Raw genomic sequence first — 14,967 nt, 5'->3', positions numbered from 1 at the left:
ATGGAAGTGGCAACGCCGCAATGCTGAACATATTTTAGATCGATAGAACAGGTAAGGAAACGTGAGAGGTGAAATTTTCAGAAAAATCATGCTTTGCGTTTGCCAGAAACGTCTAACCTACCATCGACCGTGAGTCACGCTGTATACAGTCCACATTGGTAGCAGGTTGAAACCCTAACACTGACATTAGGGAAGAAGTGAAAAATTCTTTAATATATAGCATAAAATGCAATCGTGATTTTGAAGCACAAGAAACTACAACGGTTGGTAGAGGACAGCTATCAGAGAGGTTCTATTTTTTGTTTTGCCATTTGACTTATTAGTTCTACTTGAAAATTTATTGTCGTATACGGACTAGAATGATAGTGAGCAAGTAGTAGCAGGTAGTGGACAAACCGCTTTTCATATTTTAAAACGTCATTATTCCCATTATAACGTTTTACAGCACAATAATCTCTTATTTCATCCGTCACCGTTCCAGCTAGTGCTAATTAAAAAAAAGTCATGTCAATGAAAAAATTCAAAAATGAATCAAGCCGTCTTGTTTTGCGTTGTTCGACGTTTCAGGTTTCAGCTTCGGCAGCTCTTTAATCTAGGATCTAGGGGAACCAATATCGTTGATCTCAACCCAATTTTGTCCAGATGAAACTGAAACCTATCTATACAGCGGCGTCGATATCTAGTTGGGTTCAGAGAACCAAATAGATTGAGTGTAAATATCAGATCTTTCACTATTCTGAGCCTCAGACAGTACCTAATGACAGAACTTATATAAAAGTTCAGTGTACTTAATCTGTTACAGAAAAGTAAATTATCCTTGAATTGGAAACGATTTTTATTTTTTCTCCCTCCACCTCTCCTGTAGAGAAAAATACGAAAGTGTTGAAGTGTAAATTGTCAAATTCACAGTGCAACCTAACCGAGCTATATTCAACTAATAAATTTACAATACGTAATATGTTATTTGAGTTGTAGGTACTAGTCTAATTTAACTTCTATCAGGTTAGATTATAGGTTACTTCGATTCAATAACTTTTATATATTTAATCAATTTGCAATAAATGTAACGTTCTGACATATGCCGAGCAGTAAGTACAGCGTCTACTGACATAAATCGAACATTTTTATGATGGATTCATTCTCTACACATCTTTCCAAAGAGTTTATAAAGAAGTTAATTAATTTGTTCCTTTCTTCGTAAGACTTTTTTGTATGATGATAGAGAAGTAGAAGACCGAAAAGCTTTTTCTCAAAAAGTAAATAATCCTTTTCTGAGACTAAAAAATTGATTTTCTAAAACGAAATGCGTTTGTCTCCTTCGACTTCTGAGAAACTTGGCCTAAGAAAATGACGGTCTGTTTGTCCAGGGTTTACTTCTATATACGGTTGTGGTAGGTATTCTCGGACGGTGCCTACTAGGGGTACTATAATAGATAGAGGGGGTTGTGAAATGTCATCATTTAAGATTGACATTTGTGGTTCAAATGGCGGATGGTGGTCACTACCATGTGATTGGTCGTATTCATTGTCGAATGATAATAATTATTGGTGAATCGTTGGAAAAAATAAACAATAAGTGATGAATGTGAGCTCTGGGTACTATTTATACACAAGATTCATCAGTTATTGACGTATCATGAGGAAGATGATTGTACTTATCGAGTTTGAAAACTCACAGCACTGAGAGACCCTGTCAAGCCACTGTAGATGACTGCCGCAGTTGCAGTTGAAATGTTTGGAGATTGTAACCAAAGAATACCATGGCAAAATTCGGAAAGCAACCAAAATAATAATACATTCTATACTATAAACATAATAAACTTACTATGGAACACATTATCGATAAAAATGTTCGTCAAAAAAATGTATAATCCACCCATAAACTAAACTCGCAAAGTAATTTTTAATTCTGAAATTCAAACTCAGTATCAGTAATGTCAAAATTGCTGTCACTATGTCACTTATATCAACCTCGTTTGCAACCACAACCCTACAAAGACTAAGTTTGCTCCAAGAAAACTTTCACTGTGCGTACGAGTGACAATTCTGATTGTTTACTCTCTTGTAAAAAAAGTGGAACTGTTCTGTGGAGTTCTGAGTTCTGTGGTTTCAACGTTTTCATTCACCGTTTATGTTTGTAGTTTCGCTGACTTCGCGCGTAGATGAAAACGTAAAATGTATGTTCCTTGTGAAGTTATTCAATGTGGATATGATATAAAAATATTTTTTATGTTTTTATAATGGCTCTTTCACAGTATATTAATTATTTATGTTGTCTCATCATTTATTAAGGTAATTATTTAACGATTCATTACAAGCAATATATTTAAATCTATGTCAAAACACATTTTTCACCATTTTGAACATCCAAAATGGAAAATTGTGTTTTCAATTTCCATTTTTACGGTCGCTTATTTGAATATTTTATAGGTGAACTGGGCTTATGAAATTTTATGTCGTATGAGATACGAAATGGAAGATTACAATCATGATTTATATAAGCATGAAGGGAACTTCTGCAAATATTCTTATTCCTCATGGTGCTCGATGTGCGAAGGCAATTCGCCAAGAAGGCGATCGAGGAGTGAAACTCTGGAGCTGTGTCAGAGGAAAAACAGGGAAATGAAATCTCTAACCCCAAAAAAGTATAATCGCAGTCAGGAATATGAGAATATGGAATTTGAATATGAAAGCAGAGGACAGTGGCAAGAAAAAGATATGAGATACGAATATTCTAGGATCAGATCAAATTTATGTGAGCTACCCACTTCCTATATATCAAACAATTGTCAAAATTTAAATGTGGCAGGTCTTCCAAAACTGTCAAAGGATAGCAGTGATTTTGTAGATTGTCTGAAAAGTGTCGGTTCTTATGAACATACTTTGAAATTGGTAGACCTCAATGACCACATTGAAAATTTGGGAAGTATGCAGGTAAAAAATAAGGAAACTTTTAATAAAATTAACCCAAACAAAGTAGATGGTTTGAGATATGAAAGAAAATTGGATTCGAGAAACCATCTGAAAACCAATTGCCTTCATACTAAAAGTCCTATTAAAAATTTACAAGAGCAATTAAAATACAATCACAATGAAATTTATATTGACAATCACTGCACAGACTATAAAAACCCAAAAATTCCTGAGATAAATACGTCCAACTGTCGAGAATATTGTACTTTAGTAGATTTAAAGTTCCACAATTTGTCAAATGAGAGACCCTTATGTTTTGATACTGGCACATATTTTGATAAGAGATGCGATACCACAAGTATACACGAGCAGTATAATAGTGAGGTAGAGTACTTGAGAGAGAGGTTGAAAATGCTCCACAATAATTCTTATAGCAACTATAATAGTTTCACCAAAGTTGATAAATGTGTTAGTACTGTTGATCCTATACCAAATTATAGAAATAGTGGAAGCATAACTAAACACACTCCTGCAATTAGAAATAAAATGAAATGTCGAATTCAGTCTCCTCCATTGAATAGAAGGAGAAGTAAAATTTCAGTCAAAACGAAAACCAAAGGAAGTGCCAATAACTTCAAGATCAAGTCAAAACCAACAAGTAGTATATCTACTAGTTCGAATTGCGCAGAAAGGTATGTATTGATTGTTATATTAATGTATAATTAGTATTAAGATAAAATGATTCCAAAGACTACCTATTAAATAGATTGAAATTACCATTTCGTCAAATGAAGGGAATATTTCGTGAGATGTTCCTCAAGGTGGGGCAATTAAACTTTCTCTCAGGGCTTTGAGGGAAATGGAACTAGTGGAATAAGTTGTTATGATAGGAATAATTTCATCATCTTCTAATATGAATGACTCTAATTTTTAATTGCTACAATTATTAAATTTGACTTTCTTGATGAAAATATGTCATAGACTATTTCATTCAATAATAATGAATATAAAATTATGACTTTTACATACCTATTGAATTTGATTAGGTGGCCATTATAACTTATCAAAAACAATGTATGCATGTAGATTAAATATATATTAAAGTTGAAAAAAATGTGTAGTAAAGCAGAGTTTTGGTTGTATCAAGTCCTGCCGGCAGGCAAAAGGCAACAATATATTCCTGATTGAAATGTCATAGAAGTGCAGTTTTTATTCTTATATGCACTAAAAAAGATTCAAGGATCTGAAATCAAAGTTGATATTTATAAGGGCAAACATTTCCCCTACCACATAATTAACCTGCCAGATCTCAAAGATGATCCCCCTTTCAGAACTATTTTCCTTAAATTTGTTAACAAACAACAGGGTTTCTAATCGTCCACTGAATTATGAAGAATATTTAAAGGTAAAGGAATACATGACAGCACACAATAAAAACACATGAACATCACCAAATGAAGTTTTATCAGCTTTTACAAAGTGAATAGAAAATTTCGAACTTCAAATGATAATCCACTAAAACGTGTCACTTCAATGAAGGATCTTGGAGTTATCTTTGACGAGCAGTTGCAATTTGTAGATCATATGAATCATATGGCTGTCAATACATCAAACCTGCTGGGATTTATATTACGAAACTGCAAACTATTATCAATCAATTCAGCGCGAATGGTGTATCTTGCCTTAATAGTCTCCCACTTAGAATATGTCTTGATTATTTGGTCACCATTTTATACAAATCATTGTGTCATATTGGAAAGAGGTCAACATAAATTCCTGGCATTCTGTGCTTATAAAATGAATATACACATTGACAATCATGATTATACAGTTCTTTTGAACAGTCTTAACCAAGACTTGTTAGACAGAAGAAGAGAGAATTCTGACCTTATATTTATATACAAATTAATTAATGGCCTTATCACACGTCCAAAACTTCTCGACAAGATTCACTTACGTGTACCATGTTTCATGTTTCCTTTCATTATACAAACTGGAATCACACTACTATTAATCGTTTACTGAATGTTCAATGAAAAAAACTTACACCTAGAGATCACAGGTATAGCCTATCAAAATTCAAATGTCTTCTGAGAGGGAGTTGAAAATTAATTACACACCTCATTCTTAATGTATTCATTTATTACTTATATATATCCTTTATTTTATTCTCGTCATTTATCTCTGTATCTTGAATTATATAACTTATAATTCCGTTTATTTTAGTGCTTTAAAAAAATGTCAGTACTAGACCAAGTAAACACTGTTGTGTCTGAATTCGAAGATCAGGGCTTTGCGGGAATTCCTTTCTGTGACCTTAGCAAAGCATTTGATTATAATAATAATATTTATTCAGTTGGACCATCTATAGATGACATTGAGTATGTCAAAACATGTACAAATACAAAATAAAAAAATACAAACAAAATATAATTTGTAATAGTCAAATTTTTAAAATAATCTGCTATTTATGTAACAGCATTGTTAATAAAATCGGCCTAAAATTTGGATATGTGCATACTATATAATAGTTGAAATCAAAAATAATCTGTTTTTTATGTAACAGCATCGTTATTAAAATCTTAGTAAAATGTTACACATGTACAGAGTCATAAGCTATCATCCATATATTCTTTGAGAGAATAATGGGATTTATCCAGGAGCAACTCTTTGATTTGATAGTTATACTGTTTTAGAGCCAGATTTTTTATTGTACTTGGAAGTTTATTGTACTATTTAATGGCCATAAGCCTTGGATATGATTCAGATACAACTAATCTGTGTGTTGGCACTTCCAACTGTAGGGTATTTCTAGTATTATAATTCTTATAACCAATAAGAGTAGGAAAACTGTTTATGTGCGATTTCACATATTTTAATATCTCATAAATTTATATACTTGTAGCGGTCAATATTCTGAGATTTTGGAAGATGAGTTTGCAATTTGTCCTTCTAGTTACTCCTGCTATATACCTTATGGTTCTTTTTTGAATTTGGAGTATTCTGAAACAGTCACTAGATGCTCCCCAAGCTGTAATACCATAGGAAATGTTACAATGAAAGTATGCATGGTAGTACATTAATAAGAGTGATCTATTTACATTCCAGCATAGTTGTTGAATACAATAAGATATTGAGGATATCTTTTTACAAATCATATCAATATGCTTGTTCCATTTGCGATTTTCTGTTATCTTCAAACCCAAAAATTTTGTCTCCCTTTGTTGTTGAATTGATCCATTAGTTGACGTTACTAGTAAACTGATCTGGAGTGGTTTTTGAATTATTAAAACGTAAAAGCACAGTTTTTCTTTCATTTAACAAGAGACCATTGTCTGAGAACCACTTTTGGGCTCTTTTATTTCATCAGATGCTTTATTAACTCTAGCTTTAATATTTTCCCGAGTTATCAATAAAGTTGTGTCATCAGTATACATAGAACTGATCACTATAAAAATCATTTACATATGTTTGCTACGACATTCTTCATACCAAGCCAGAACACAATGGTTTCAATTCTTTACGTTCAACTTTTTTGAAATTCTGTCACTGTGAGAGTGCCACAGAGTTCGATAATGAGGCCTCTCCTTTTCATTATATATGTTGATGGTTATCAGCCAATCTATCTTCTAAGGTTGTGTGTGGTATGCTGACAATACAACCTTGGCCAATAGGAATAAAGATTTAAACGTTCTTCATTTTAATATGCACAAAGTGCATTTGAGAGTATCACAGTGGTTTACTGCGAATCAACTATGTTTTATCGCTAATAAGACAAAGGACTGCATATTTACTCAACATCAGCTAATTGATGATCAGCAAGTTGAACAATTTTTAGGTTCATTTTTGGAACAAAAATTACTATGGAATGAAAATCAATATGGAATAAAAATATTCAATAGTGCACAACAAATTCGCAGCCTGTTGCTAATCATTAAACCTGTATGAAATGCAGCTTTCATATCTCCTGATTTTGTATGATTAATAAAGAGCCAATATTCTATAAATTATTACACACCTACTTTTTATGATAAGTTCCTTTCACATCTGAAAAGGGTACCGTATAATAATTTCAAAACCAAAATTAAACATATACTTATACAGGAAAGCTATTACTTGATTGATGACATTTTTATTGCTGATCTGGGTTGTTACTCAATGGAATTTGAATACATTTGTTTTGATAATTTGAACATAATTTGTTTATAAAGTTCTATACTTTTGTCTTGTTTGATTTATTTTAATTGCAATTTGCATGTTACTTCAGATGTATTTTAGTATGTAACCGCATTCTCAATCTGTGCAAAATGTGCAAAATTTGTATGATTATAAGCACAAATAAATATCTATCTATACAATATAAAAACTAATACAAAAAGAAAAATCAACCCCATCAAAGGGTTTCAGTTCCCTAGTGTTTTGCAACCTCTTTTATTCATTATGAATTTGAATGAAATAAACTTCAAAACTGAAGGTTCCTGATTCTCTTCGCGGATATGCTGCTGTAATAAAAATAATAATAGTTCATTAATTTTATGAAAACGTTGATGTGAGTAATTGATGTGAGTAATTAATTCAATATCTTACAACCATTATAAAATAGACTTTTTTGCTTGCTTACTCTGTTTAAAAATCTGTTTAAAATCTGCAATAAGAGTGTTTTATGTCTAGAGGCATACTGATGATCTTGGCGAGTCTGCTTGAAAACTGATTTGATTTTGAAAATAAAACAAGAAATCTCCAAGATGTACACTAATGTCAATATCAAAATGCTCATTTCTGTGACATGTTCTCTACAGCCAACAAATACAGCTCTTTTTTGCATTACAAAAACGCTGGCAACTTCAAGAGCTTGACCCCGGTTTTCTACAGATGGCAGATGCAAAATATAGTTGTCCTAATGTGTTTCTACTGCTACATTATCTTTCAGCAATTTTTAGAGTATATATCATTCTAGCCAGTTTAGTGTAGAGAAACTCAATACATGTGTCAAAGCTATTTTTGGAGTTTTGGGCCGTGGTCTGCAACTTTTCATTTTATGGCGGACGTTTCGTCTAAAACAGCGGTGGACATTATCAAAAGAGAAACTTCTTTTGAAATATGAAAAGAGATTTCTTAAAAATAATTTGTGTGATTTAAATTTAGTTTGAATTTTTCAGAACTCGGTGGTTTCAAAGTTGTGGGCAAGGTATTATAACATATTTAACACTTTCTACTACTCCATCTGATACAAAAAAAAGAGATGAGAGAATCTTCCAAAGAAAGGAAGATTCTCTCATCCCCCCCTTTTTTTTTGTATCAGATGGAGTAGTAGAAAGCCAAAAACTTTCTTTCCCAAAAAATTAATCACTTCTAAAAATATAACCCCTTCAATTCAAATATTTAACACCTTACTGTAATTTAATTTCAATTTTAACCATAGATAGATATCTTTCTTGGTAAAATTATTATGAATTCTATTATGAAACAACGTATGTAATTATCCTGATTTATTGAAAGTATGATGAATGAAAATCAATCTTTTATTATTTTCATGGAATTTTTACAAATTTGTTGTACTTTCAGTAACTGAAGATAATTTATAATGTAAATATTTTATGAGTGTTGATTTTTAATTTACTATCAAATTTAAACATTATGATCTTGATGAAAAGTAAAGAAGTTTAAACTATTTCACAAGTATTTATGAATAATTATGTTTGAATATTTGACATTTTTCAAACATTGTCGATACATTACAAACAAATATCAGAAATTCTTACCGGAAAAAATGGATTGTTTAGAAAATTTATATTTCTCGATTACTATATAAAATATACGAAAGATCCGTGAAAAAATGATTTCCTGCAAAAAAATGTTTATTCAATGTACGAAACATTGTTATATATGATGATATAGGAAAAAGGTTTCATCCGCATTCAATTTTATTTAAATCGGTGGGAAAGGAGAGAGACAAGTATCATTGACAGAAACATCCTTGTTGAGCTAGCAGAACCACTTTGGATTTTTATATTCATTTCCAGACCGTAATTATAGTCTACTTTTGTATTTTTTTTTGCACAGAAAAAACATTTTATTGAATCAGACTGCGCCATAATTTTAAACTAATTTTTGGTTCCTATTGCCGATTTTCATTATGTTGTTTTTTATTATTCACTGTGTTCTTCTAGTTTCACCATTTAACTGACAAAGTCAAATTGAACTTGCAATTTAATGCTTATTTTAGGCTCTTCCATGATCCTACTGAACAATTTTTTACGCCTCGTTTCAAATAACTCGTGATTATCTGGGACAAACACAATAAAAGCGGGAATAACTTTTTGAAGAATTCTTCAAGTGTGGAAGAGATTAAAATATATTGAGAATTTTACGCAAGTTTGAAATTTTTTCAAGAATAGATATGAATTATATCTGCTAGCCTGATGGACAAGACAGCAAAAGTCGCTAGGAAATTTGTTACATTAAAACTAGAGTCCAGTTGTCTCCATGTGTTCGGACTTGTTACTTGCGCAAGAATATCTAAGATGAATTATTTCAGATTGAACCGTCTGTACCTATTTTTTGATCACATCAACTCTGAAGGAATATTTAAAAAAAATATTTTACAATTATAATAATAATGATATCATTATTTCATAAACAAAAAACTCAACATAACTGATATATTCAAACTATCAAGTGAAATAAAGGGCGACGTTCATTGTCCATAATACAACACATCCACGTTTTTATGTGGTAGAATGTTTTCATCATGTGTCTCTCAATATTCATTCAAATATTCAATTCAAAAGATGAGCAAAACATTGTTCATTAGGGTTATGACATGACATAGCCCAAAATTATTTAAAATTTCCAAAAAGTGAAGGATTACGATTTGCTTCTGTCAGCTGAATGTTAAATAAATACATAGATTTGAAAAAAGAACTCATGGAAATTTGGTGTAAGGAGGAATGGAAGCCTAAAATGAACCTAAAATCTCAATATATTCTCGTCTCTCCTGCACTCGAATATTTTTAAAACATTTCTACTTCTACCGTGTGTGTATCAGACAATCACCCAAATATTTAATACAGATGAGGAGTAAAAAATGTTCTGTAGGGTAATGAACAAACCTGAAATCATGCAAGCTCAAAATTTCCAAAAAGTAAAGGATTTTGATTTGGCTTTTCCAACTTAACGATAAAGTTAACAGAACCCACTGGGTTGTTTTCAGAAAAAAAATAGACAGAAAACAATTACACACATGAGAATTTTTTCAAAATATTATTTCTACTTTCAACGTGTGTGTCTGAAGGAATTACCCAAATGTTCAATTAAAATGATGAGCAAAACATTGTTCAATGAGATATAATGGAGAAACCCAAAATTATTTGTAAGTTCAAAATTTCCATAAAGTTGAGGATTTGGATTTGGTTCTGCCAACTCAACGGCAAAGCTAGAAAAGTCCTTTGATTTAAGACAAAACATGGAAAACGAAACATGGAATAGAAGCAAAAATGAACCTAAAATTATACTCTCCAACAAAATATTTTTTTCTGTAGGAGCTTATCGTTAAGCTAGCAGGACCTAAGATATCTCCATTAAATAAAGGTCAAAAAAGTCGAAATTAAATTAAAAATTGGCCTAAACTTATGCTTAACAAGGGTTAAAGAAACTATGCTTTTATACAAAGCAGTAATAAGGATCAGAATATTACATAATACATAACATAGCAGAAGGACAAGACATTACAGGCAATAAACGGAGAAATTAATAATTACCTCAAATATTAAAAATTTTAAAACATGTAATTTAATGGGAGAAAAAGGTTTTGGCTTTCTACTTCATCTTTATACATAAAAATGTGGGAATCTTCCAAAGAAAAGAAGAAAGCAGCACACATACTCACACACACGCCAACACACACAGCATTAATGTATAGAGTACAAAATTCTCCATCGATCGAACACATTACATTTAAACGGACAAAACTTTTGAAACAACCTGAACTTGTAGGTAAACTTGTATAAAATAGAAATAAAAAAATTGGCAGTGTATTGAAAACAATGGATTGGAGTATGGATATTATCTGTTTGTGGGTTTTTCATGTATTGAAAAACATCTATTTGAACATGTCGTTTTTGTTGTATCGTTAGTCAGGGGGGTAACAAGAAACATTTTTCATCTATTATGCATCTACTGATAATTTCGCAATAAAAATTCAATATATATTCATTAAAACATTCGTTACTATATTCAAAATTTGAAAGCTCTTTCAATGCTCATTTTTTCATTCTTTCAAATTTGTTGTATCACAAGGATTTATTTTATTTATTTATTTGTTATTTTTCATTTCATAACATGTACCTACCAAAATAATTTAACTTTTCTCAAAAGACCATATCGTTAAAACAAAAATAATTTTCTCATAGCAGTTAACGTAAAGTTCATTTTCATTAGAAAAACCTCGTAGAAAGATTATCACATACCCTTAAATTAAAGCATATACAGCGATTTCTTTAATGTCCCTCTCCCTTTTATTTTTTGAACAGGTCAACTCAAATAATTGAAATTTGAGATAATGAAATTAATGCATGAATACTTTATTTTGAAGTAAAAATTACAGATGAAACTTTCAAGATGGCGACTGGGCGCCATCTGGGAAAAAAATTAGGTGGAAAAGGGGGTCTTGTGACAGATCATTTTGAAGCTCCTGACAAATATTTCACAACTCTAAAATACTGACGTACTGACATTTTTTGACGTTTTTATAAACAAAAAATAACTTAAACCTTATCGGGTTGTTAGAATTGCCATATGGCAGATAAAAAGGAATATTTCTAGAAATATCGATATTAATGTGTTTACTTTTAGGAAATAATTAAATGTTCCGCCATTTTGTAGTCGGTGAAAATATTGACTTCATATTCTAGGGTTGTGAAGTATTTGTCAGGAGCTTCAAAATGATGTGTCACAAGACCCCCCTTTCCATTCAATTTTTTTTTCAAGATGGCGCCTAGTCGCCATCTTGAAAGTTTCATCTGTCAATTTCACTTCAAAATAAAGTATTCATGCATTAATTTCATTATCCCAAATTTCAATTTTTTGAGTTGACCCGTTCAAAAAATAAAAGGGGGGGACATTAAAGAAATGCACTGTATAATTTCTTGTTAATAATAATAGGGGAGCCCAAGCGGGGATTTCGGGATTCACTAAAGCGCGGCAGATTAATATATAGGGGGATACCTTGTACCCGGTTAAGTACCTCCACCAAATATGAGCCCCATATATAAGGCCGCCTGTGAGGGATAAAGGATCAGATTAGTAAAAAAAAATGGATCATCATAAATTCTCGAGCGCGTCAGATTAAGGTAGGGTGAGTTAATTACCTGCTAAAAAGTGCATATTCCAGTAATCTGACAATTTGAGGGTGACGTAAAGAAAGGGGAGGGCGGCAAAGTTGTAAAAAAGTAACGTCAATTCGACATTCTCGAGCGTAGCTAATTTTTTTTTATTTTGAAGGAAATTCAAGGATAACGAAAAATATATAATTTGACGATTTCCGTAAGCCGAAATAACAAAAATTCGTCGATAAAGTTTAATGTGTGCAGCTGTATGATTCCTATATTTCCCTCTTCGAGTTTCTATTCCTCTATTCTTCATTCACTTTTTCTCTATCTATTACTCTCTCACTCCGTCTCCACTCTGAATTCTGTTGCCATAACGCCATCACAGCTGATTACAGAGACTCGTTCGTGATGAAGATGATGATTAATTAATCAATTAATTGATGGATGTTGCCGTTACTACGTGGTAGGAAATCATAATGAAGAAAAGAGAAATTAAACTTTCTATGTTTTTTACCACTTTTATTTGTAACTTGTATATTGTATAAGTTTGAAAATGTCCTTATAGGAGAAACTGCAATAACGTCAGTTACAAATAAAAGTGGTAAAAAACATAGAAAGGTTCATTTCTCTTTTCTTCATTAATTAATCAATTGATTATGAAAAATTTAATTTTTTTGAGCATTTTTTAAAAATTATTTTTTTATAAATACAAGTATTCTACTTAAAAAACATACACTTATTTATTTGCATGCTATTTCCTGAGCTTTTCAATTAATTAAGTTCAGTGGATTAAAAAAAAATTAAAAAAATCATTGTTTTTGTTAGATTAAGCGAATCCCTCTAGATAATCGTCAGATTATGAGACAGCACGTCTAAAACATAAAGATGAACCATATATATCTTAATCTGACGCGCTTGAGTATTTCAAAATGGCGAATTTTTTTTGCACATTATAATAATGGCCCCGAGTTTGCGTCAGATTATTGAATGAGAGCTTTTTTTTGTTGCACTTAACACCCCCTTAGAAAATCTGACGCGCTCGATTACATTTTTTTTTCTTTTCACTTTTAACCCTTACATACAACCACCCACATCATGCAGATTAACATACCAACATTATTAAAAATACGTAGGACATTGATGCTATCAATATCTGACACACTCGAGTATGTCCATGCAACAGTATTTTTTTACATATTTAAAAATCTATAGGCGCTTCCCCATAGGCGCTTCCCCCACAGATGAAAAGGTATATATTATATAACATTTTTTTCTTCTTATCATCTAAGCTTTGCAACCTAATATGTCTCAATGACGCTTGACTAAATCCCCATTTTGCATCGTGAGCTCCCCTGCTACAATGTATAGAGTACAAAATTCTCCATCGATCAGTATATGCCATGACACAGAATAATTATTCATTAAGATAAGGAGCTATAAAAACACATTACATTCAAAGGAACAAAACTTTTGAAACAACCTCAACTTGTAGGTAAACTTGTATAAAATAGTCATCAAAATAGAAATAAAAAAATTGGCAGTGTATTGAAAACAATGGATTGGAGTATGGATATTATCTGTTTGTGGTTTTTGTTGTCACGTTAGTCAGGGGGGTTACAACACTTGATAGTTCGTATTGGAACCTCTGGGTAACAACAAACATTTTTCATCTATTATGAATCTATTGATGATTTCGGAATAAAAATTGAATATTTATTCATTAAAACATTCGTTACTATATTCAAAATTTAAAAGCTCTTTTAATGCCCATTATTTCATTCTTTTAAATTTGTTGTATCACAAGGATTTATTTGTTATCTTTCATTTCATAACATGTACCTACCAAAACAATTTTAACATTTTTCGAAAGACCATATCCTTAAAACAAAAATAATTTACTCATAGCAGATTAACATAAAGTTCATTTTCATCAGAAAAACCTCATAGAAAGTTAAAGCATATATAATTTCTTGATGATAAACAGGAAATGGAAGATGCATTCTAAAAGTTTTTCATCTGTTTCATGATGCATATGAGCCAACTAAAATTTCTTCACACTTCCATTCATCAGTCTAAGCCATTAGATATACGAATTAATTTCTCCGTTTTATTTTGAGAGGAGTTAGTCAGAATGCAAACATTTTATATTTTGGCAGACTTCGAAATAGTTTTGAGGAATGTTTAAAATTAGGATAAAGGTACCTCTCACACATGATTAAACAATCAAACACTTAGGTGTTCCATTTCACAGTTGGCACAGAAGGCCTGCATACTCGTGAAAACAACACATGTCCCACATTTTCAGTAAATAAATATATAGATTTTTCATTTGCGTGACTGGTTGGATTTTAGTTTTTTTGGTTGATACAAGTTCGCACCGAAATGAAACTAGAAATTATTGATATAAACAAGTAATTGATTAATTTTTGTTGTAGTTGGTAACATATGATTTCAATACTGTTTATTTTAGTGACTATAGTGGTTCTGACAGTGAAAATGAGACTAACTTAGGTGAAGATGATAATGTCAGTGAGCAGTCAACAGATGAGAGCAACAAAGATTCTGCAAATGGGATTTTACAAGTTGGTTCACATGAAACAGGTGAGTCTTCGATATTGAATAAAAATAATCATAATAATCTGCGGCCATTTATATTCTTAACCAATATTATTGATATTGCCTCATGATTTTCCACTACTTCTTTAATGTTTACTGTAATTGACGT

The 14,967-nt window shown here is 31.4% G+C and overlaps 1 protein-coding gene across 4 annotated transcripts in view; it reads left to right on the top strand.

The window, feature by feature from the left end:
- The first annotated feature begins 2,108 nt into the window (after window positions 1-2,108).
- The window catches only part of LOC111511480 (tubulin monoglutamylase TTLL4), a 51,578-nt gene continuing 38,719 nt past the window's right edge, over window positions 2,109-14,967 (top strand). The window contains exons 1-3 of one of the 4 annotated variants that reach the window (XM_074175888.1): window positions 2,109-2,292; window positions 2,431-3,605; window positions 14,713-14,843. In XM_074175888.1, the coding sequence (XP_074031989.1) occupies window positions 2,461-3,605; window positions 14,713-14,843 (1,276 nt within the window). In that variant the 5' untranslated portion in view covers window positions 2,109-2,292; window positions 2,431-2,460. Of the gene's footprint in view, window positions 2,293-2,430; window positions 3,606-14,506; window positions 14,654-14,712; window positions 14,844-14,967 lie in introns of those variants that run through there. The other 3 variants (XM_074175889.1, XM_023167490.2, XM_074175890.1) reach the window with 3 other exon arrangements.

This window comes from Leptinotarsa decemlineata, unplaced genomic scaffold (assembly GCF_025532065.1).
Source record: "Leptinotarsa decemlineata unplaced genomic scaffold, Ldec_3_MD MMD2_tig00001393_RagTag_RagTag, whole genome shotgun sequence".
NCBI lineage: Eukaryota > Metazoa > Arthropoda > Insecta > Coleoptera > Chrysomelidae > Leptinotarsa > Leptinotarsa decemlineata.
This window is presented reverse-complemented; position numbering and strand designations above follow the sequence as displayed.